Source organism: Dinoponera quadriceps, unplaced genomic scaffold (genome assembly GCF_001313825.1).
Source record: "Dinoponera quadriceps isolate SergipeBrazil2010 unplaced genomic scaffold, ASM131382v1 scaffold894, whole genome shotgun sequence".
In the NCBI taxonomy this organism is placed as follows: domain Eukaryota; kingdom Metazoa; phylum Arthropoda; class Insecta; order Hymenoptera; family Formicidae; genus Dinoponera; species Dinoponera quadriceps.
This window is the reverse complement of record NW_014555181.1, coordinates 168,917-188,778: the sequence shown is the minus strand read 5'-3', so window position 1 is coordinate 188,778 and position 19,862 is coordinate 168,917. Positions and strand designations below refer to the sequence as shown.

Sequence of the window (19,862 nt, the reverse complement as noted above, 5' to 3'; positions counted from 1 at the left end):
AACAATACGTCAAAGTTAGTAATTATACAGAAAGCAAGTACAAAAAATGAATAGCTAGTATCAGTTAATTGCTAGTATTTTGTATCAGTTTTTATAGAAACGTCACATGAAAAAGAGAACTGCCAGATTCTCCTCTCGGCAATGATTATTTTGATTTTGTAATATATACAAATAAAGTGATATATTGTTCCATAGAAGAAAAATCACTACTTTTCACCCCATTCTTTCCGATCAAATCAACTGCACTACACCAGACTTGACCAAGTGTGCGACCGCGCTATACTGAATGATGTGCTGCGAACCAGCCTCGAAGTCTATCTCTTCGTTGAGCACACCAGGTAGAACGACACCGGTAACCGGCTGATTTGCGCGCAGAAACACATGCGCTTGCATGTTCGGCTTAACAGTGAATTTATTCACCTCGAAACGCTGGAAATTTGGCGGCATATGCTGCAACGCCACCGTCTTGAAAAGCGTCTCCATGCTGGTGAGAAACTCCTTGGCGAAGCGCAGCTCGCCCGGCGTCAAGTAGCACTCATCTTCACCGCGATTCGCTTCTTCCGACAAGATATGCAAAGTGTAGCGCTCAATTTTCTCCAGGCGTGTGCGCAGGTAACTCGAGATCACATACCTGATGCGATCAACCTCCATACGGTGCACCAGCGCACGCAGATCGCTCCGATCTAACCTCTTAACGTTCCTCTCCATGTGCGCGATTTGCTGCAGCATGCAATCTACGAGGTTCGACTGATGCGGCAGAATTTCCGGCGCGAATTTCTCGTTCATCCAGGCGTTCTCAATCGCCTGCAGCGCGTCCTGCGCCGTCAGCTCACCGCCAACATCGTCCTCCACCTCGCCCACCAGACTCTCCTCGAGACTCTCCTCCATAACTATTGAGAACGTTGCCGTCAATAATGCGAGAGAGGGTGCATGAAATATTGTTACACGTACCAAATTTATTGATCCTCTTTGAGAAGATTTATCGTCGATGTTAATCATCACAGTGTCGTTGATCCATCAGATAAGAGGCCTGTCTTTATAGCTGAATTGGCTTGCATTAATCCTATTTCCCTCTTTTTTTTACACGAAGTAATATTTCTTTTCAAGAATCTACAACAGCTGAAAGTACCTGAGGGAACCTGAGAGCGGCGCCACGTTTGCGATACGCCATCTGCATCCACTTTTGAACTATTTCGCTTTTTGGCGATAATTTTTTTTTTTTCATTTGGTGCAATTACTGTGGATGAAAAACACATATGTATACGTATTCTTGTCTACATGCGCGTCATTCTTCTCTCTTTACATTTATACATCATTGTACATACGTAGGTATGAAATATCCGGCTGTCCGGTAAAAATAGAAAGAGAGATAGAAAATTACATTTTATAATTAATTTATGAAATCGTAACAGAATGATGTATCATACAAAATTGTTCGTAATAAAATAAATCCTATCAAAGTGAGACCATAAATTAGCACGTTAACTGTTCCACACGTGAAACTATTTTGTATACATAAATAGATAACTAAATGTGATTAAGCACTTTGAGCAAATTAATTCACAGAATGTGTTTAAAACATAAATTTCATATCTTTTTTTCCGGGTCTGTCGTTCGTTAAAATGGCTTCTAAGTTTTAAATTTAAACATAATAACCGAGGTGTTATTTTACGATCTACACGCTTAATATCATAATTTTATAAAAATTAGACAATTTGCGATAAATCATGACGATAAGATCCAGTATGATCGTTTGATCGTCTCGATCAAAACTTTAGACTCGAATTTTCGCGAGTGTCTTCGATGCCTCGTAAGGTTTCTGTGTATGAGCCACTCAAGGTACGCCAAGGTATTCCTAAATCCTGTGTAATTTAATAGAAACTTTTTAAGACTGTTTGGCGACTTAGTTCCGTCGTATATATCGCCGTGAAGACGTAAGACGAGAATGCGATGCATATTTAAGCGCAACTCATCGTCGCAATCAGTCTGAGCCGCATACAACAAAGTGGACCGAACAGGGAATCCTCTTGCAGAAGTTCCACAGAAAAGATCGCGAAAACCCACGGCAATAACAATTCGGTGTATTTGGATTAGTTCGTTCGTCACAACGATTTTCTCCAAGTAGCACGAAGGTGAGAAGTAGCGTCGAATTTCACGAACGTTCATCATCTTGTCACATATATGTAAAAAGAAACATGAGAAATCTAAGTCAGATTATTCCACATATGTCGAACGGACTATATTAAATTTATCTTCATTAAATCTTATATTCATTGTCACGTAAAAAGCTAAATTGTTTTCTTATTTCAATCATTGAGTTTCCAAATGTTCTTACATTTCTAAAGAATTAAAATTACATATATTTGTAATAATAATTTTGTAATTTATCTTGTAACTTACACAACTGTAAATTTGATAAAACGATATAATTAGAAAATAGCTATACTTTGCAAGGTTCGTTCCTTTGCTGTGTAGGCTACACAGTTTCTTTCTCCTGAAATGCTTTTAAAATCGGTCGACATAAATCATCATTGGAGCAGCAAAGAAAATAAGTTGACATAACAGAAAAATTGTGGCAGATGTTATCAGCCGGGCCAAGCCATGCAGCCTACACATGGGCAGCCCAAGGAGGAGGCGGCGGATTTGGTAACCAGACGGTGGTGGACAAGGTGCCACCGGAGATGCTGCATATGGTCGACTCCCATTGGTACCAATTCCCACCGATGAATCCGCTGTGGCACGGGCTGCTCGGTTTCGTAATCGGCGTCCTCGGTGTAATATCCATCATTGGTAACGGCATGGTTATATATATATTTACCACTACCAAGAGCTTGCGTACTCCGAGCAACCTGCTCGTCGTCAATCTCGCCATTTCCGACTTCCTCATGATGGTGGCCATGTCACCGGCTATGGTGCGTTACACTCACTTCTGTTGGGAGATTCACTTCATCAATTTAGATATTCTTTCGCATATAGGTGATCAATTGCTATTACGAGACGTGGGTATTAGGACCCTTCTTCTGTGAAATGTACGGATTGGCGGGCTCCCTGTTCGGATGTGGCTCCATTTGGACGATGACGATGATCGCATTCGACAGGTACAACGTAATAGTCAAAGGCTTGTCCGCTAAGCCAATGTCTGTCAACGGCGCCCTCCTTCGCATATTTGCTCTTTGGTTCTTTGCGTTGGCCTGGACGTTAGCCCCGTTGTTCGGCTGGAACCGGTGAGAGGGAAAGTAGTATCGAGAATTATTGCTGAATTGTTGGAGGTTTATAATACGATGTGTATTTCGTAGCTACGTGCCCGAAGGTAATATGACCGCCTGCGGCACCGACTACCTGAACAAAGACATGTTATCCAGATCGTACATCCTGATATACAGCATCTTTGTCTACTTTTTACCGCTGTTCCTCATCATCTACAGCTACTTCTTCATCATCCAGGCCGTCGCCGCTCATGAGAAGAACATGCGCGAGCAAGCGAAAAAGATGAACGTCGCGTCTTTACGATCGGCCGAGAACCAAAACACCAGCGCCGAATGCAAACTGGCGAAGGCAAGTTGTTGACTCGGCCATTCCTACCTATTTAACAGATTAGTTCTCATCAAATGAGATCGGAATTCTTATTGATTATATGTTATTAGGAGTACTTACAAATAATCAAGTATTTCAAACGCATAGGTTTATATTATTCATTTCATTCATTTTATTGGAAAGTGAGCTCAGAATATGGACCATCATTTCGGATAATTTTTAGACGACGTCTAAGATGAATATCCAGATAAAGATATCTATCCATCCGGATATAATTATTTGGATAATTTTATCTAGATACCGGCAAACATTGATAATAATTTTCTGGAAAAAAAATACGCTACACAAACTGATGAGAATAAGAGTGTAATATTTGATTATGTACCCCTAATATAAGGACAATAACGTAAATTAATTCTCTCCTATATACTACAGTTGCTTTAATGTTATTACACACAGGTAGCTCTTATGACCATCTCTCTGTGGTTCATGGCGTGGACTCCATATCTGGTCATCAATTACGCGGGCATCTTCGAGACGACGAAAATCAGCCCGCTCTTCACGATCTGGGGCTCACTCTTCGCGAAAGCCAACGCCGTATACAATCCAATCGTATACGGTATCAGGTGGGTCGATGAATTCTTAAAAATCTTGTTTAAGAAAACATAAAGCACAGAAAGAAACAAATATTATAAAGTATATCTACGTGCTATCATATTCAATCAACAAAAGAGTCCTTTAGCAAAGTACGAAAAATTTCGAAAATGGCCGTGTATAGAGACTTATTTAACTCAGAAATGTACATGTCATTACCGATCTTTTTTCTCCTATGATTTCAGCCATCCCAAGTACCGGGCCGCTCTTTTCCAGAGGTTCCCGTCTCTGGCGTGTACCTCCGAAACGGCGCCCGGTGCGGACGCGACGTCTACGACCACCACGGTCACGGAGGGCGAAAAGTCTGCCGCATAAAGCTACGATGCATTACGTACATCTGTTTCTCAACGATACAATAAACTCGTTAGATAAACGCCACCGTGACATGTAGTATCACATTCTCGTCACAAAAGGAGAATCACGGCAGTTGTAAATAGTATACGGCAATGAATATCTCGCGCGAAAAGAATCATTACGGCGAAAGAACGCACGCAATCATGATACTATATCACTGTGAGACAAACGCGCGTGATTCACTGTGTAATCCAAGCGGGGTCATTTAACAGCAAAAAAATTGGGGTTGCGTTCCATCTGTTGAATTACTGTCAAACAGTTCTATGAATCATCGTACAATTTCGCTGAACGTGAATTCTCGGTGATTCATAACTTAATTCGTGAATTTTATTTCTCGGAGACAACGTAATACACTTGGAAATAAATGGAATAAACAGATTATCGGGTACCTATTACTATGCATGTTGTTGTAAACCAAGTTGACAGTAATGTCGTATTTATGTAATAAATTTTTTAAAACTAAATAAATTCCGCAAGCAATCATATTTCTGCAAGTTTTAATCCAGCCGAAATTCCATGGAATATCATTATTCGCACGACGACCAAAAGACTATCATGTATTTATTGCATTTTTATTAACCTACAATAAAGATATAAAATCTTTACCAATCTGGTAATATGATTTACGAGATTAATCAATTTTATTAATCCAGTAAATCAAGAAAATGTAAATATTAATTTAATATTAAGGCTTCTTCCATATTGGTCTTGTGACGTCATAGGCGAGAAATGACATGCGGTAAGTTTCCCGCAATATGTAACTTTATTTTAAATTTTCCCCGATAAACACAATAATTTCGTAATTTTGAAACCACTGTATAGAAAATTAAGACCGACATGTGGGAAGAATCCGACCCGTTATTTCAAGAATTATTTTGCGATTTTCCACGTGACATGTCAGCCAGATATCTCAGTTTTCTGCACATTTTGCAGCGGTTTCAAGATTCATTGTGTTTTTCAGAGGAAATTAAAAAAGCCACACGTTGCGAGAAACTTACTGCATGTCATTTCTCGTAACGTTATATAATATGACTACTAACGAAGGGAGCCTTAATCTACAAAGAATTATTAAAATTAAATAAAATCGCAATAGAAAGTTCCCCCGAATCATTGTACATGCCAAACGATTTATTGATTAATATCCTTTTTCCATACTATCGATATAACGCAATAAGTGCCTCTTATAGCTCATTTCTGCGAAGGTAATACTTAACTCACCTCAACTGAAAGGAAGAATAAAACTGAAAAATGAAAACAGGAATTCCTCATGTCTGAAAACATTTCGTCCACTCGAAATCTCGTATATGTAGCCTTTCGCGTAAACGGCCATCTGTAAGAGCTATTGAAGTTTTACAAATTACAAATTTTCTTACACACGTTTCTTACAGATTACCTTTGCAAATTTACAATCATTGATTAGTGTATATTCGATATCATTCATCCGTTGACTTTTCGTGTATGCACGTAGGAGTATATAAGATACTGTCTGGTATATTTCGTACAAGCGCTTGTGCGAAGAAGGTAGAACTGAGTTAAACAGAAAAGTCCTCTACCATTTTGCAAACCACGCAAAATTTCGAATTATTAAAAATGGCCATATATAAAGGTTTCTTTAATTAACCTTTGAATACTGAATTATTTGAAGATTTTTATGCCCATGGGACGGATTTTATTTGTCGCTATATGGATTAATATGTAAAAGTAATACATTTTATGCCCAAGTAAACAGATGACGAGTCTCACTCGTCAAATGTACCCAAAGGGTTAATAACTGAAAAATTTGCGTGTTATTTGCAAAATGATGAAGGACTTTTTTCTTCTGGCCTAATCTACAAGTATATAGTAGCGGACTGTTGTCTAGCAACAGACATCAGTATATTGAATCTGTCGTACAACAGCTATCATATATCTGTAGACCACTCGGAACAAAAAAAAAATACTGTACCATTAAAACGTAAATTTTCGAGTCATTACTTAAAGTTTATATATATATATGACCATTTTCAATCGTTAATAACTCGAAAGTTTGCGTAGTTGTTTGTAAAATGGTAGAGAATTTTTCCGCTCGGTTTAACCCATTCTATCTTTACTCACGAGCGATCGAAAGAAAAGTTTCGGACATATTTATATATACTCGAACTATATTATATCACAATGTTTGGAATTCACCCTGCGACATTACGCCGTCGTCGTCGTGGATGTTGTCTCTGCGACTTTCACAGGTTCTTCAGTCGAGCCGCATATGAGGAATGGTAACTTCTCTTTTAGCGCTGCTCTATACTTGGGATGACTGCGTCAAATAAAGTATTATTTACAATTGATCAATTAGTGTGTGGTCAATATTAGCCTGATATATCATCAATTGAGTACCATCAATTGAGTTACGTTAACCAATGGTTTACCTAATTCCATAAACAATGGGATTATATATAGCGTTCGCCTTCGCAAAAAGAGATCCCCAAATGCTGGAGAGAGGACTGATGTTAGCACCACCGAACAAACCGATATAGTTAATGACCAAATACGGAGTCCATGCCATGAACCACAAGGAAATAGTCATTAGAGCCACCTGCAACTCGTTAAAAGTCATTGATTAATTAGTTATATTATCCAGCTCTGATGATTTTAGGAAATCGGCAAGTATTTAACAATAGCAATCGTAATCTCAGCGAATATTCTTTGGCAGCTCACCTTTGCCAGCTTCGCTTCCGCGCTAATATTTTGATTTTCTCCGGATCGTAAGGACGCGACGTTCATTTTCTTCGCTTGTTCTCTCATTGCCTTCTCATGGGCAGCTACTGTCTGTTGGTTTTAAAAATATAGCTACAAATGCCGATCTTTCCCTTAAAAAACATTGTAATCTATTTACCGAAACGATGAAATAATAGCTGTAGATTATAATAAAGAGCGGCATATAGTACACGAATATCGAGTATACTAGGATGTAAGACTTGGAACTCCAATCTTCGGTCAGATAGTCCGTACCACAGGCGGTCATATTGCCTTCTGGCACATACCTAATTATGCAAAAATGTAAAAATTTCTTATTTACCAAAATACCTAAATTCATGATTTTTTTATCATCTAATGTTATTAACATTTATTATATAGTAACACATATGTAGTAAATACGTTATTGTTATTTTTTAATACATTATTATATGCATATTGTTATTTTTTATTGACGTTACCTGTTCCATCCCACCATTGGTAGAATGGTCCATATTAAACTGAATATCCAGATAAACAAAATTTGGAGTAACGCTCTCGTAATGGTGAGTGGTTTTCCTGCCATCCCCTGTAAAGGTACTTCTTAGTTTCCCTTTATCAAAACACACATAACACACTCTCTCTATGAAAATATGTTATATATACCTTTACTATAACATTATAGCGATCCAGAGCGACAGCAGTCATTGTCCATATCGAGGCACACCCGCATAGAGAGCCAACCATTGCATATATGTCGCACATCAAAGGTCCTTAACATGAAATTGATTTATTAGAATGATGGCGAGTTTTTTAAACTACTACGATTAAGACAACCAATTCCTTGAAGAATACCAAGTTTGAAAATTTCTCAATATTTCAAAACTTGAAATTTCTCAATATTTCAAAACTTGAAACAGCTATTATTTTTAGCCCTTGAGAAATCGTTCTTAGTTACATAGCATACTTCATCTGTGGATGACTTGGTGGAGTCCTTAGAGATTTGAACTTCCACAGGATATCCCCGGATAAAATGTGCTATGTGAGGCTAATTAATGTTAAAATATAGCATATGTTGAAGCGTTCGTAAACCCAAAAATTTTTTAATAAATAGAAACAAAGAAAACATTATTAGCCTTTATATTTTTTAAAATATAAATGCACACTTAACAGACATCCAATTTCGAAAGAGCCCATATAGCACAAATGTTCAAAAGACATCCTAGAGACGTCCTAGAAATGTTTGAACATCTCTGGAACGTCTCTAGGAGGACGTCTTTAGAACATTTGTGCTATTATATGGGAGAACTTTGCAATGATGTAAGTAGGAAGTTTGCATTACCTAATACCCAGGTCTCGTAGTAGCAGTTAATTACCATAGGAGGAGACATAATGATCATCATGATGAAGTCCGAGAAAGCCAAATTTACTACCAGAAGATTGCTGGGCGTTCTTAGCGAAGGTGTCATCAGGAACACGTACACCACAACGCCGTTGCCACACCATCCCATAAATCCCAGCACGATCATCACGAGGCCTAAGATTTTGTGCCACATTGGATCCAGTGGTGGGAAATGATACCTATAATTTGACAAGGGTCTTAATAATCGTTAGCCTGCATTAAAAAGTACATATCAATCGACATAGCACTTTTTAATCATACAAAAATAATTAAACAATATCAACACGAAGAAATGAATAACAACCAATGCGGGTCGACCAAATGTAACATGTCTGGAGGTACTTTATCCACTACAGTCTGATTGTTAAAACCCATAATCTGTCGCATAAAGTGAGGCCGGTCCGTAGTCAGGATATCAGCAGCGAATGTCATAGTGGATTGCCCGTATAAAACGGTTGAAGTCAGACTTTGGGCGCCTATTGGGAGAGACTCCATTTTCTAAAAAGATAGTCAAACGATGATACTCTTTTGCTCCAGATACATTCTGGAGCATGATAAAAATTTATAAGAGAGATGTAGCTCAAAATATACCGTAAAAATAAACATTAGATACACCGCATACGTACTTTTTAATGCTGCAGTGTGTCTCAAAATGTTCCTGGTGCTGAGACACTTAAAAACTCCAATTTGTAAAACATCAATATTCTGTAATAAGGAATAGCCTATAATGGTACTATAGTATATGTAGTAGACGACAGTACAAGTGCAAAAGAATCTTCTCTTATATACCCTCCTTTATGCAGGGAGATCCAATAAAATTATCCAATTATATATTCAAATGTGAATTCCAACAACTACAAGTCAAAGGAAAATGTACAATAGAAACATATATAGTAGATCTGTACGTGTGTGTGATTAATGTCAGTTATTATTTAGAGTAAGCCGCCCGGAATGAAACTTTACAGATGTGACGAATGACAAATGTGATTGGAGAATCATTGAGTTACATTTATTATACAAATCAATACTTTTATGTTAAACCTTCACATTTGTTCATATATATTATTTAATATGTTGTTAGACGCGCACAGAAAGTCTTATTTTATCGCTTTGGATATCCTCCGAATATGTTGGCTACGACTCTCTTGCAGAGCCTCTTCCAACTGTTGAGTCATATGAAGTAAGTTAGTAGGATCTGTTTGTAGCAAAATATGCTCTATCTCGGGACTGTCGTCGGGATTTTTCACCGACAGATTTAGAGCAACGAGTGGTATAACTTGCTTCAAAAGGCACCTCGACGCAGTCTGTAAAACAGGTAACATAATTGTGCACTGATCAGGTGACTGTAAAAAGAACTATAAAAACTGTACTACCTGAACTTCGAATCTCCATTCCATATCGTGATACTTGGCCTGTTTAAATCCAATCTCTTTAAGAGCATCGGTAACCTCGTCTTTTTTTACATTATATAATTTACTTAGTATTGCCTCTTTCTCTTCTGTGAAGCCTAGAGCAATCACAGAATCTCGAAAATCTTCTGCATTCAACTACAAAATACAAATACAGTGAACAATATACTATTTATATGAAATTTTTGTTACAGGTTTTACCTTATGTTTACAGGTTTCCAGCAAGAGATTGACTAAACCCTCAACTGAATTTTTAATCATGTCCAGTTCAACGTTTAATTTCTCTGAAAGAAATATACAATTGAAATATTAAGTAACGTAAAGGATGTAGCATCATTTGAAAGTAATAATAATCAACTACTTACGAGCGGCAGCATTGTACACTTTGACATTCGGGCCCTTTTGCAAATAATCCAAGGCCAATTTGCAAAAGTCTTGTAGAACTGCGAGAATCACAATTATTACGACACATTTTCGTGATAAAATATATGTTCAAATTCACTCGTACCTGGCGGCGATTGTTTGGTTAGAAACAACACATGCTTCTTGTGATCCGGCTTCAATGTTAGCAACATTTCTCACTGAACTGTTTGTTCGAATCGACAACCAGAATGATTAACATACATGTGACGATTCTCATATCATATTTTTAACACAAGCGACATTACCATCGCCATCTTGATATATATTTGGCGGGTCATTTTAATGTTACATCTTTCTTCAATTTCATTGAATTAAATCTTAGACTGTCAGTTACCTCCACTTTTCCTATTCTCACAATTACTGCGCTAGCTTGTACTCAGGATGCGCATTCGGGAAGACGCTTTCCATTTGGTGATACAAGTCGACACAAACATCATTTCGTTTCGCATTCAATGAATAACAAAGATATCACGAAATGGAAACGCGTCATTCTAACCTTGTTTTAATAAAGATAGAATGAAGCGTTAAATAGCGTTTCCCCGAACCTCGTACCCTCAATGCGGAGACCGGAAGACTGAATAAAATTTTAGTACCAAAAATTTTGTCAAAATGTACCATTGACATGGTAACGTTAAGGGTAACTTGCACAGAGCAACCTAATCAACTAACACACTTGATCAATCAAGTGGCAAATTAATTGTGCTATAGATTCTGTCAACAGTTTGCTAGCAAAACAGGATCAGATAACGTACTGACGACAGAAACCTAACGAAGTTCGTCAATATATTTAAAGGAGACAAATCACTTTCTGCCGCCAATCAGTAAGCTCTGTCCAACAGCGGACACAAATGACATTTCCTGCTGATGAAAGGATGCTTGAATTAAAAGGAAAACACATACCGTGGAATTCACATTATTTTCAATTTACATAGAATACGTTCAAGTGATATACAGCCAGATGACTCATTACTCGTGCGCAGTATAAATAAATAAAACAAGAAATGGTACATCACTTGTACAGATCTTGTTACTCAAGTATTTATAGTTAATTACACGATCAAATATAACTTCACAAAGCCGTATGATTGTAATGTTATGCTTTCTGTTGAGATAATGATGCTTTGATCTGAGCTTGCTGGAACGTTTGCTGTATCTTCTCGAGTGCCTCTCTGTGAGTATCCATTTTCTTATCCAAGGTAGCAATCAATTCCTCCATACGTTTTCTGAAATCAATACACAAGTTCGGAACTCTTCATTTCAGCTGCAATGATCGGACTTACAATTCAGCTGTGATGTAATCCATGCGTTTTGTAACATTTTGCTTAGCTTCATCTAAATCTTGCTTCACAAGAACCGGTCCGATTAACTTGAAAACATCGTTGTCTTGCTTCAAAAGATCTAATTCTTTCTTAACTGCGATGTTCTCATTCAATTGTCCATCTAATTGTTGCCTCTTGTTTATTGCCTTGCTGTAGTCTGAAGATGTATTAGGTACATTAGAGGTTATAAGACTTTAAAACGAAATAACCTGTAAAACTATTACACGGTGTTTTCTGACCTTTTTGGACTTGCCTTAATTTGTCAACTTCATTCTGAAGTTTCTTTTGAATTTCCTCCACCATATTTACCTAGAAAGAAACTTAAACTTAACTATTAAGAATCGGGCATCTTTACGAGAAGAAACGATCATGAAAGAAGTAGAAAAGAAAGACTTATTTCTTCGTAATAACCTACTTTTATGATGTTAGAAGCACACCGTTTAACAATAATTCCGGAAATATGTATGTACAGAAGCGTGTTAACCTCACGTGTGCCCAAAAATTCATAGACATATATGGTCTGTTCTTTTTAGCTGCACTATTGAACCGGTACAATAAATTAGTGCAAAACTAATGACCTGTTCATTTCAGTTGCACCAGTTCAGTTAAGAAGAACAAAAATATACTTGTTTTAAAATTCCCCAATCAATAGACAGTATGATGACCCCAAGTTGGATCGAGTCAGCAAATCGAAAACGCCATTGGACCCACACTATGGATTGATCTAATTTCATAGTATAGTATCACACTATGGATTAGGTAGTATCACACTATGGATTGAAATTAGATTGAAATTTGACCAATCAGAGCTAATTTAACTAAACTCAAGCCTTAAGAAATTAACCAATCACAGCCGAATAAGAATAATCTACTATGATTGGTCAATTTCTTAAGGGTTTGTAGACCAGTCCTACCGCCCATTGTAAACTGCGCTTGATTGGTTAATTTCTTAAAATTTCTTAAAATTGACAACACTTATTGTAGATTCGAACTACGTTTACACGTTAATCCAGTTTAGTAACAATCTTTAGATTCTTCTGATAATATACTCCAATTAAATGCGAGAGTTTGCTAACTACAATAAATCGGGTTAACGTTGTAAACAATGGCTCTTGCAGCGCTATGCAATATCCAATGAGTGTGTAGCTCTTCTAGAAAAGTGGTATGTTGATTGGATATCGGGTGTTGCGTATGTAAAAGGTAGGAAGGAAGGGGAACAAGGTGAGGCTGAAATTCTCGTTCAGTGGTAGTCCGTTGCCTGAGCAAAGATGACCACCATGTTGTCGCGAGCAGTCTCACTCGCGGAGAGTCTCGGCCGTTTCAACAGTTGTAAGGTACGTGAGCAAGCGGTTCGTCCACATCGATTACACGTTCGTGACACCCCGCTTGTCGCTGAAAGAACGCACAGATTACCTCGACGTCAGTGTGGGAGTGCGAGAGGGAAGACGGACGTCCCGCCATATTGCAAAGTGGTCTGCTAAATTGAGCGCCAGGGTCAAACGATATGAAGCCGAGCGTTCGATCGTGCGATTTTCGGCGAAAAATTGATTATGTGGCTTTTGATTATGCTCCGTTCACGTCTGATTGCGTTTAATGGAATTACACCAAGGGGAGAAAGAGACGTCGAATCACTTGTTGAGTACGATCATAATCGTTGTCCTATTTCGGGAGGGACAAATACGCGGTGAATCACTGTGAGCAGCGCGAAGAAAAAAATGGACGATCGATTGTTCGCGCGCGCGCGGTGAACGTTGGTCATCAGTTTTCTCTTGGAAATATTCAGTCATACATCACGCTTTCTCGGAAGGAAAAAATGGAAGGGAGACGTTCCGGAGCAGGTGCTCAGTTGTCAAATTTACGCCGATGACATACCTGGTGAATTTTTTTTTTAATTTCTGATTTTCCCTAAAAATTGACTCTTCAGAGAAAGTAAGGTATTTGTTGGAATTTTTCAGAAACTTTCTTCTTTGAAATTAATCAAATTTTCTCTTTTGCCTGTACTAAAATAATGAAAATGTTCAACAAACTCTGAAATTCTCTTCACATATAACAGATTTGTCAATTTTTGTAAAAAAAATTTAGTTTTTCACTCATAAATTAATGTATATGCACGGACATAGTGAAAGTATGAGATAGTGTTTTATACTCGTATTTCTTTGCATTTTTAAAGAAATCATCTCAGAAACGTTGACACATTTGTTTCGTTGACAAGTTATTTAAATTTGTCAAAATTACTGGCCACATTCAGCGGACCGTTTATTTTACAATTGTTGGAGGTTTTCTGTGCTGAATTTGAATTATTTCTTTAGATCTAAAAAAAAGAAGATATATGTTAGATGAATTTTTTCTTTTTTAATTTAAACTTGTCAATAATAATGTAGCGAGCACCCCTGTGAATAAACGATAAAATTCCTCGAAAAAAGAGAAAATCTCGTCTCGTAATTGGTAGATATCTCACTTTATTCTATATTCTAAAATTAAGTTGTTTTCTTCTGATTTTCATAAATTTGCCTCCAAGGAAACTAATAATATGCTTAAAGTTTAAAGATTTGTCTTTAAATCGTAAATAAAAATTCGAAAAATATGAAGTTTCGCATTACCTTAGATGGATAATACCTCCTACACATTTTCATGAAGAAAATTGCAAAATTCGTCGTTTAATTTGGAAAAAATCGACTTCAAAATAATAAAAATTGATTTATAGTTTAAAGTGATATTACGCAATCCTATGTTTGCATACAGTGTCATTGCCAAGTTATGCATAAAAGATGCGTGTAATATATAACTCATTGCTGATTAGCTTTCAAGTATAAATTCATATACTATAAATATCACGCGTGTTTTATAATGATCGATATGTATTTTAGCCTGTTCATCTTGTGTATGATACCAACGTGCCATTGTTATCTATGGTTTCATCAATCTGTGTAAACTTCTTCTACTATGCACAATCTTAAAGAATCGCGTAAGAATCGAATGTTGATCGTACGTTTGTAGGATAGTTTGAACACACATTCACATGCTTCGGAATTGACTTGAGCAATTCTCAACAAGATAGATTGCCGACTGTGTCTCGAAAGGAAAATAAATGATTCTGTAAATGATTTGCGGACACTCTGTAAAATTGAGGATGATTTTTGCTTTAATGTTAAATAATTCGATGTAAAAAAGTTGAATATATCGAAAGATAACTTATTGGCCACGTCTCGAAGTGCATCGAAAGAAAACTACTCAAACACAATTTGAGACAACAGCATTTTTCAATTAATTATGTTCTATATTCATTTTGCAAATTTTCAGATATTAACGTGCAAGACCAATCTAGCAAAACAGCAGGCCAGGAATTTAAATGTACACGAGCACATCAGCTACAGTTTACTCAATGAGGCTGGCGTACCCACTCCGAAATTCGGCGTTGCCAAAACTCCCGACGAGGCGGCCAAATTCGCTGCCGGCCTGCAGACGAAGGACATTGTCTTGAAAGCTCAGGTTCTCGCTGGCGGCAGAGGAAAGGGGCATTTCAAAGGGTCCAGCGTCAATGGAGTAAAAATGTGTGAAACGTGAGTAATAACCAGGGTTAAGAAGTTACTTGTAACGTTGTTATTTTTTTTTTTCAGTAACAATTTGGTAACGACATTTTCTCATTAGTAACGGTAACGTGTTTTTGAATGATGGTAACAAATATAATCGTTTGTATATACATAGGAAACGAAAAAAAGGCCATCATCAAAACTCGATGAAATTGTAACGACTTCTCAAGTAACGATACCCTCTTCAGTGGGTAACGCGTTATTTTTGTCAATGAGTAACTTTTCAAAAGTCCCTGGTAATAACCACGTATGTGATCGCATCGCGAAAAATATCACAAAAAAAGAAAGTTACAATTCAACCAAATATATTAAGAATCATTATATCACTTTCGTTTGGCAGTCCGGAAGAAGCCAAGTCGTTGGCAGGTCAGATGTTGGGTAAATTGCTGATCACGAAGCAAACCGGCGAAGCTGGCCGAATATGCAACGCTGTGATGGTGACGCAACGTATGTTCCCCCGTAAGGAGTACTACCTCGCTGTCATGATGGAAAGAGCCTTTGGTGTAAGAATGTTTAAATTTGAAATTCTAACACTTTACCGCCCATTAACCTTAGAGTATTAAACCTTTATTCTATACTCTTAACGATCTTATGTCTTGGAGACATGTAGTGATTAAAAGGGAAAATTCGAAGACTTTAACACATTTTTCGTGAGAAAATATATATATATATATTTATATATTTTTTTTTTTTCAAAGGTGTCACACATAGGGGGAAATTTGGCAATGATAAGAGGAGAGAGAGTTTGTAAAAAATATCTATATCTTGGAGACGCGTGTTCATTATGGTTAAGGAGGTCTTTGGACGGCACTTTTATGTGCTTATTTATTCATGTTTTAATAAAATATAATTTAATGCGTCTAGATAGTATCTGATGCAGATATTAATTATTGACGTGTCAAAGAAATTTTGATGGCACCGACCACGCTACAATTTTGATGCATCGAGCTCTTTAAATCTACGAAACGTCGAGGCAGAGTTTGGCAAATTGCTTTACGGGCATATTCTTAAAATTATTATTAAGGATTGAAAATATATAAGAAAACAGTATACTCTTAAATTTAATACAATTTGAACGCTTTTCTCATTGCAGTTTGGATATCTAATAGTACATGTTTTTTAATCATTTTTCAGAAGTTAATCTCTCATTAGACATCAGTTGTGTTCCAAATAGCATAGAGAAAAGAAAAGTGTTTGAACCGTCGTTGAAATCAAGTTCTTTTTGGGGGCTCACGTGCTATAAGCATTACTCTACTTTTCATTATATCCTACTGTTCATTATATGCCAAAGGAAAATAGAATAACGCTCATGAGCGCTCAAAGGAATGCAGCACAAGTAGATATATAAAATGCCAGCTATCTATATTACATATTCGAAACCTTAAGATATTTCCGACAAACACAAATTAATTCATGATTTAATTAATTTATGAATTAATTGCAGGGTCCCGTCATAATAGCATCCAGCCAAGGCGGGGTGAACATCGAAGAGGTCGCCGCGACAAATCCTGGTGCTATCATGTACGAACCCATTGACATTAACAAGGGTATTACAAAAGAACAAGCGGAGCGTATAACTGCTAAGCTCGGCCTCGAAAACGTCAAGGACTACATTTCTAACATAATTATGAACCTCTATAAAATGTTTCTTAAGAAAGATGCTCTTCTCTTAGAGGTGAATCCTCTTGCTGAGGATATTAACGGAAACTGTGAGTATGAGGCTTCATGACACATTTCAGTGAGAAAATTCTTTTCTAATTTTTTTCTCTTTTACTCCTTTTACAGATTTTGCTTTGGATTGCAAATGTCGATTTGATGACAATGCTGAATTCAGGCAAAAAGAACTGTTCGCTTTGAGAGATTGGACTCAGGAGGACTCGAAGGAGGTTGAAGCCGCCAAATTTGACTTGAATTACATCGCGCTCGATGGCAATATAGGCTGTATGGTGAACGGGGCTGGTTTAGCTATGGCCACCATGGACATCATAAAGCTGCACGGTGGCGAACCGGCCAATTTTCTCGACGTTGGCGGTGGTGCGTCAACATCAGCAGTGAAAGAGGCATTTAAGATCATTACTTCCGATTCCCGGGTGGGTGAACGCTATCGCTGTTTGCGTCGTTATAATATGATGAGGCATTTCGCAAAAAGCGAATTCGATGAAAGAATACGACTTATATTGGTTTCCTGTGAAACAATTAGATCTTTTCCTTGAAAGAAAAAGTTGAACGAGAAATATTCATTCTTTTCAATTCTCAGTTTGTAGAAATTTTTGTGAACATTGATGCAATAATTTCTTTACATTTCTTAACATTAATATGGTAATTTTGTTATACGTTCTTCTCTGTGCAGGTTCACGCTCTTCTAGTTAATATATTTGGAGGCATCATGAGATGCGACGTTATAGCGGAGGGTATAATCGCGGCGACTAAGGAGCTAAGTTTAAAAATTCCCGTGGTCGTTAGACTACAGGTAGAGTACATCCATTTTACTTTCTGCAGGAGCAATTAAAGCAAAAAGTGTCTACACTTTCCGTCATATCTGCGCTTTCCTGTATTTTAATTTTTTATCATATTTACAACTATTTTTAGAGTCTTTTCCACGAACATATTTAACTCTGTACACATAGGGTTAACTTTTGCAATTAAGATTCTAAAAAATTTATAATAAATTTTTAGGGCCTTAATATCCGGCTCTGTACAAAGCTAGATACAGGAAAGACTCCAAGAATAGTTTGATGAGCAACTATGAGCACTTTGATAACAGCAATTGAGCTTTTGTGTAATCGACTGGAATGCGTTTGATGTTTACAGGGTACTAACGTCGACGAGGCCAAAGCTTTGATTGCAAACGCAGGCTTAAAGATCGTGCCGATCGACGATCTCGATGAGGCCGCACGAGTCGCGGTGAAACTGTCGACTATCGTCAAGTTGGCGCAATCCGAAAATCTCAGTGTCAATTTCGAGATACCAGCAATTTCATAGAGAACTAGAAGAAAGTAATTATATAATTGATATGTTATTAACCTTTTCTGCCCGGCTGATTCCAATTGTAATCACTAACTTTCCTGGCTTTGACAGCACGTAATATGCGACGAATGATACTGAAGGATAATGAATTGGCATCATATAGCCGAATTCCGTTCTTTGCTGCGACAGATCGCAGCAGCTATAAGTTCTCTCGCTGTAACTCTTGTCGTGTCCCAAGACAAAATAAATTGAAAGAAAAATTTTTTTTCACTTGCAAAAATAAATTCAAGTCGGAAAGGGTTAAGAATATGTATCGAGAAAAAAAGAATAAAGAAACGTACTCGATCATTGAGATTTAAAGAACGTCTGGAAGTATATCAACATCTTGCACAGTAATTAACTTCGTATGTATACTAACGCGCACTCTCACTCAAAGAGTACGTTTCCGAATTGTGTCGAATTTGTCTTTTGAATTATCGTGTAATTCATAGAATAGAAAGATAAGAGGTACGGATCTTGCAGGCGTGCAATTTCTATTTTGCAAAAGTGATTGCGTTGTGTCGGATATTAAAACTTGGAAAACAGGCTGATATTTTTAATATATATATATATATTTTTTTTTAATATGTTGGATGCGTAATACAGAGCTATACGAAGTTACATAATTTATTGCTCGCCCTGTAACAGGGTTCTGTGATTCAGTATTAAGAAGTTGTGTAATATAACATCTGTCCGTTGAGGATAGACATGCACTTTTGTGAAGAATACAAATGCACATCTGTTCTTCATAGATGGAAACTTTCGCGTCAGTTGGAAGCGAAAAGTACGTACGCATCTGAAAAGGCCTGTTTAATGTAATATATGCATGTAGCGATATAAACATACATAAATTATTTTACGTAATTTTAGTTTATTTTCGTACCCTTGGCAAACAAATCGTTACATCTACCTTACAGTGCTCCTTCTGGTATGTTATATTCTCTTTTAACCAAAGTTGCTAGCTCCCTTATTCTGTAACAAAAATTTCGTTGCGCAGCTATTTTGTAGTATATTTTGTCTGCGCAAAGATTGATAACACATATGTTAAGAGTCACAGAATAAGAGCGCAGAACTGACAAGGCGTGCAGTTAAGGAATAAAGAACGCCAAAAGTAACATGGCGCATGTTATGTCCATTTTCTATTATGTTACCCTGATACTTTCTATAAATATGAAAGTCTACACAATTAAACACAATACAGTCAACCCTCCTATAACGCGGTATTCTCAAAACGCGGTTTCCATATAACGCGGAGCAGAAATTGCGACAGCCCTCCTATAACGCGGTATTCTCAGAACGCGGTTTCCATATAACGCGGAGCAGAAATTGCGACAGCCCTCCTATAACGCAGTACTCTTACAGCGCGGTTTCCGTTCAACAACGTCCCATCAGTTCTTTCCGTGCACCCAATGAATGATTTTAACCACTTTCGGTGGAAAGACGTGCTACGCACGTCGTAATG

At 37.3% G+C, this 19,862-nt stretch overlaps 6 protein-coding genes across 12 annotated transcripts; 2 read left to right on the top strand and 4 right to left on the bottom strand.

Annotated features, from left to right (window-relative positions):
* Positions 1 to 207: 207 nt before the first annotated feature.
* Positions 208 to 1,260, bottom strand: LOC106743196 (DNA replication complex GINS protein SLD5). The gene is made up of 2 exons (XM_014616802.1): positions 952 to 1,260; positions 208 to 890 (listed from the first exon to the last, which is right to left on the bottom strand). The coding sequence occupies exon 2, from the start codon at positions 886 to 888 to the stop codon at positions 232 to 234; it is 657 nt and encodes a 218-aa protein (XP_014472288.1). The 5' UTR covers positions 889 to 890; positions 952 to 1,260; the 3' UTR covers positions 208 to 231.
* A 686-nt stretch (positions 1,261 to 1,946) lies between these two features.
* On the top strand, positions 1,947 to 5,027 carry LOC106743190 (rhodopsin). Its single transcript, XM_014616782.1, has 6 exons — positions 1,947 to 2,132; positions 2,580 to 2,912; positions 2,977 to 3,224; positions 3,297 to 3,555; positions 3,994 to 4,160; positions 4,374 to 5,027. Exons 2-6 carry the CDS (start codon positions 2,580 to 2,582, stop codon positions 4,501 to 4,503), a joined length of 1,137 nt encoding a protein of 378 aa, XP_014472268.1. The 5' UTR covers positions 1,947 to 2,132; the 3' UTR covers positions 4,504 to 5,027.
* Positions 5,028 to 5,037: 10 nt separating this feature from the next.
* Positions 5,038 to 9,546, bottom strand: LOC106743189 (rhodopsin-like). 4 transcript variants are annotated; one of them, XR_001374330.1, is made up of 11 exons: positions 9,280 to 9,546; positions 8,958 to 9,151; positions 8,594 to 8,832; positions 7,918 to 8,024; positions 7,734 to 7,840; positions 7,412 to 7,559; positions 7,234 to 7,344; positions 6,945 to 7,111; positions 6,712 to 6,832; positions 5,761 to 5,881; positions 5,038 to 5,122 (listed from the first exon to the last, which is right to left on the bottom strand). XR_001374330.1 is itself a non-coding variant. In XM_014616778.1 (10 exons), exons 2-9 carry the CDS (start codon positions 9,146 to 9,148, stop codon positions 6,721 to 6,723), a joined length of 1,182 nt encoding a protein of 393 aa, XP_014472264.1. In that variant the 5' UTR covers positions 9,149 to 9,151; positions 9,280 to 9,546; the 3' UTR covers positions 5,650 to 5,881; positions 6,712 to 6,720. The 4 variants fall into 4 exon arrangements, 3 of the variants coding, with proteins under 3 accessions (XP_014472264.1, XP_014472265.1, XP_014472266.1); XM_014616778.1 differs by lacking the exon at positions 5,038 to 5,122 and having other exon boundaries at positions 5,650 to 5,881; XM_014616779.1 differs by lacking the exon at positions 5,038 to 5,122 and having other exon boundaries at positions 5,650 to 5,872.
* Positions 9,547 to 9,640: 94 nt separating this feature from the next.
* On the bottom strand, positions 9,641 to 10,841 carry LOC106743191 (COMM domain-containing protein 2). The gene is made up of 5 exons (XM_014616783.1): positions 10,571 to 10,841; positions 10,428 to 10,505; positions 10,264 to 10,346; positions 10,027 to 10,200; positions 9,641 to 9,957 (listed from the first exon to the last, which is right to left on the bottom strand). The coding sequence occupies exons 1-5, from the start codon at positions 10,635 to 10,637 to the stop codon at positions 9,751 to 9,753; spliced, it is 609 nt and encodes a 202-aa protein (XP_014472269.1). The 5' UTR covers positions 10,638 to 10,841; the 3' UTR covers positions 9,641 to 9,750.
* Positions 10,842 to 11,387: 546 nt separating this feature from the next.
* Positions 11,388 to 12,470, bottom strand: LOC106743192 (prefoldin subunit 6). Of its 3 annotated transcripts, none has more exons than XM_014616786.1 (4): positions 12,220 to 12,470; positions 12,044 to 12,124; positions 11,766 to 11,961; positions 11,388 to 11,708 (listed from the first exon to the last, which is right to left on the bottom strand). In XM_014616786.1, the coding sequence occupies exons 2-4, from the start codon at positions 12,105 to 12,107 to the stop codon at positions 11,579 to 11,581; spliced, it is 390 nt and encodes a 129-aa protein (XP_014472272.1). In that variant the 5' UTR covers positions 12,108 to 12,124; positions 12,220 to 12,470; the 3' UTR covers positions 11,388 to 11,578. The 3 variants fall into 3 exon arrangements, with proteins under 3 accessions (XP_014472272.1, XP_014472271.1, XP_014472270.1); XM_014616785.1 differs by having other exon boundaries at positions 11,494 to 11,708; positions 12,044 to 12,113; positions 12,220 to 12,468; XM_014616784.1 differs by lacking the exon at positions 12,220 to 12,470 and having other exon boundaries at positions 11,494 to 11,708; positions 12,044 to 12,207.
* A 560-nt stretch (positions 12,471 to 13,030) lies between these two features.
* On the top strand, positions 13,031 to 19,515 carry LOC106743187 (succinyl-CoA ligase [ADP-forming] subunit beta, mitochondrial). 2 transcript variants are annotated; one of them, XM_014616776.1, is made up of 7 exons: positions 13,031 to 13,138; positions 15,105 to 15,364; positions 15,735 to 15,897; positions 16,839 to 17,103; positions 17,180 to 17,484; positions 17,745 to 17,864; positions 18,206 to 19,515. In XM_014616776.1, exons 1-7 carry the CDS (start codon positions 13,073 to 13,075, stop codon positions 18,374 to 18,376), a joined length of 1,350 nt encoding a protein of 449 aa, XP_014472262.1. In that variant the 5' UTR covers positions 13,031 to 13,072; the 3' UTR covers positions 18,377 to 19,515. The 2 variants fall into 2 exon arrangements, with proteins under 2 accessions (XP_014472262.1, XP_014472263.1); XM_014616777.1 differs by lacking the exon at positions 13,031 to 13,138 and adding an exon at positions 13,273 to 13,679.
* The last annotated feature ends 347 nt before the right edge of the window (positions 19,516 to 19,862 follow it).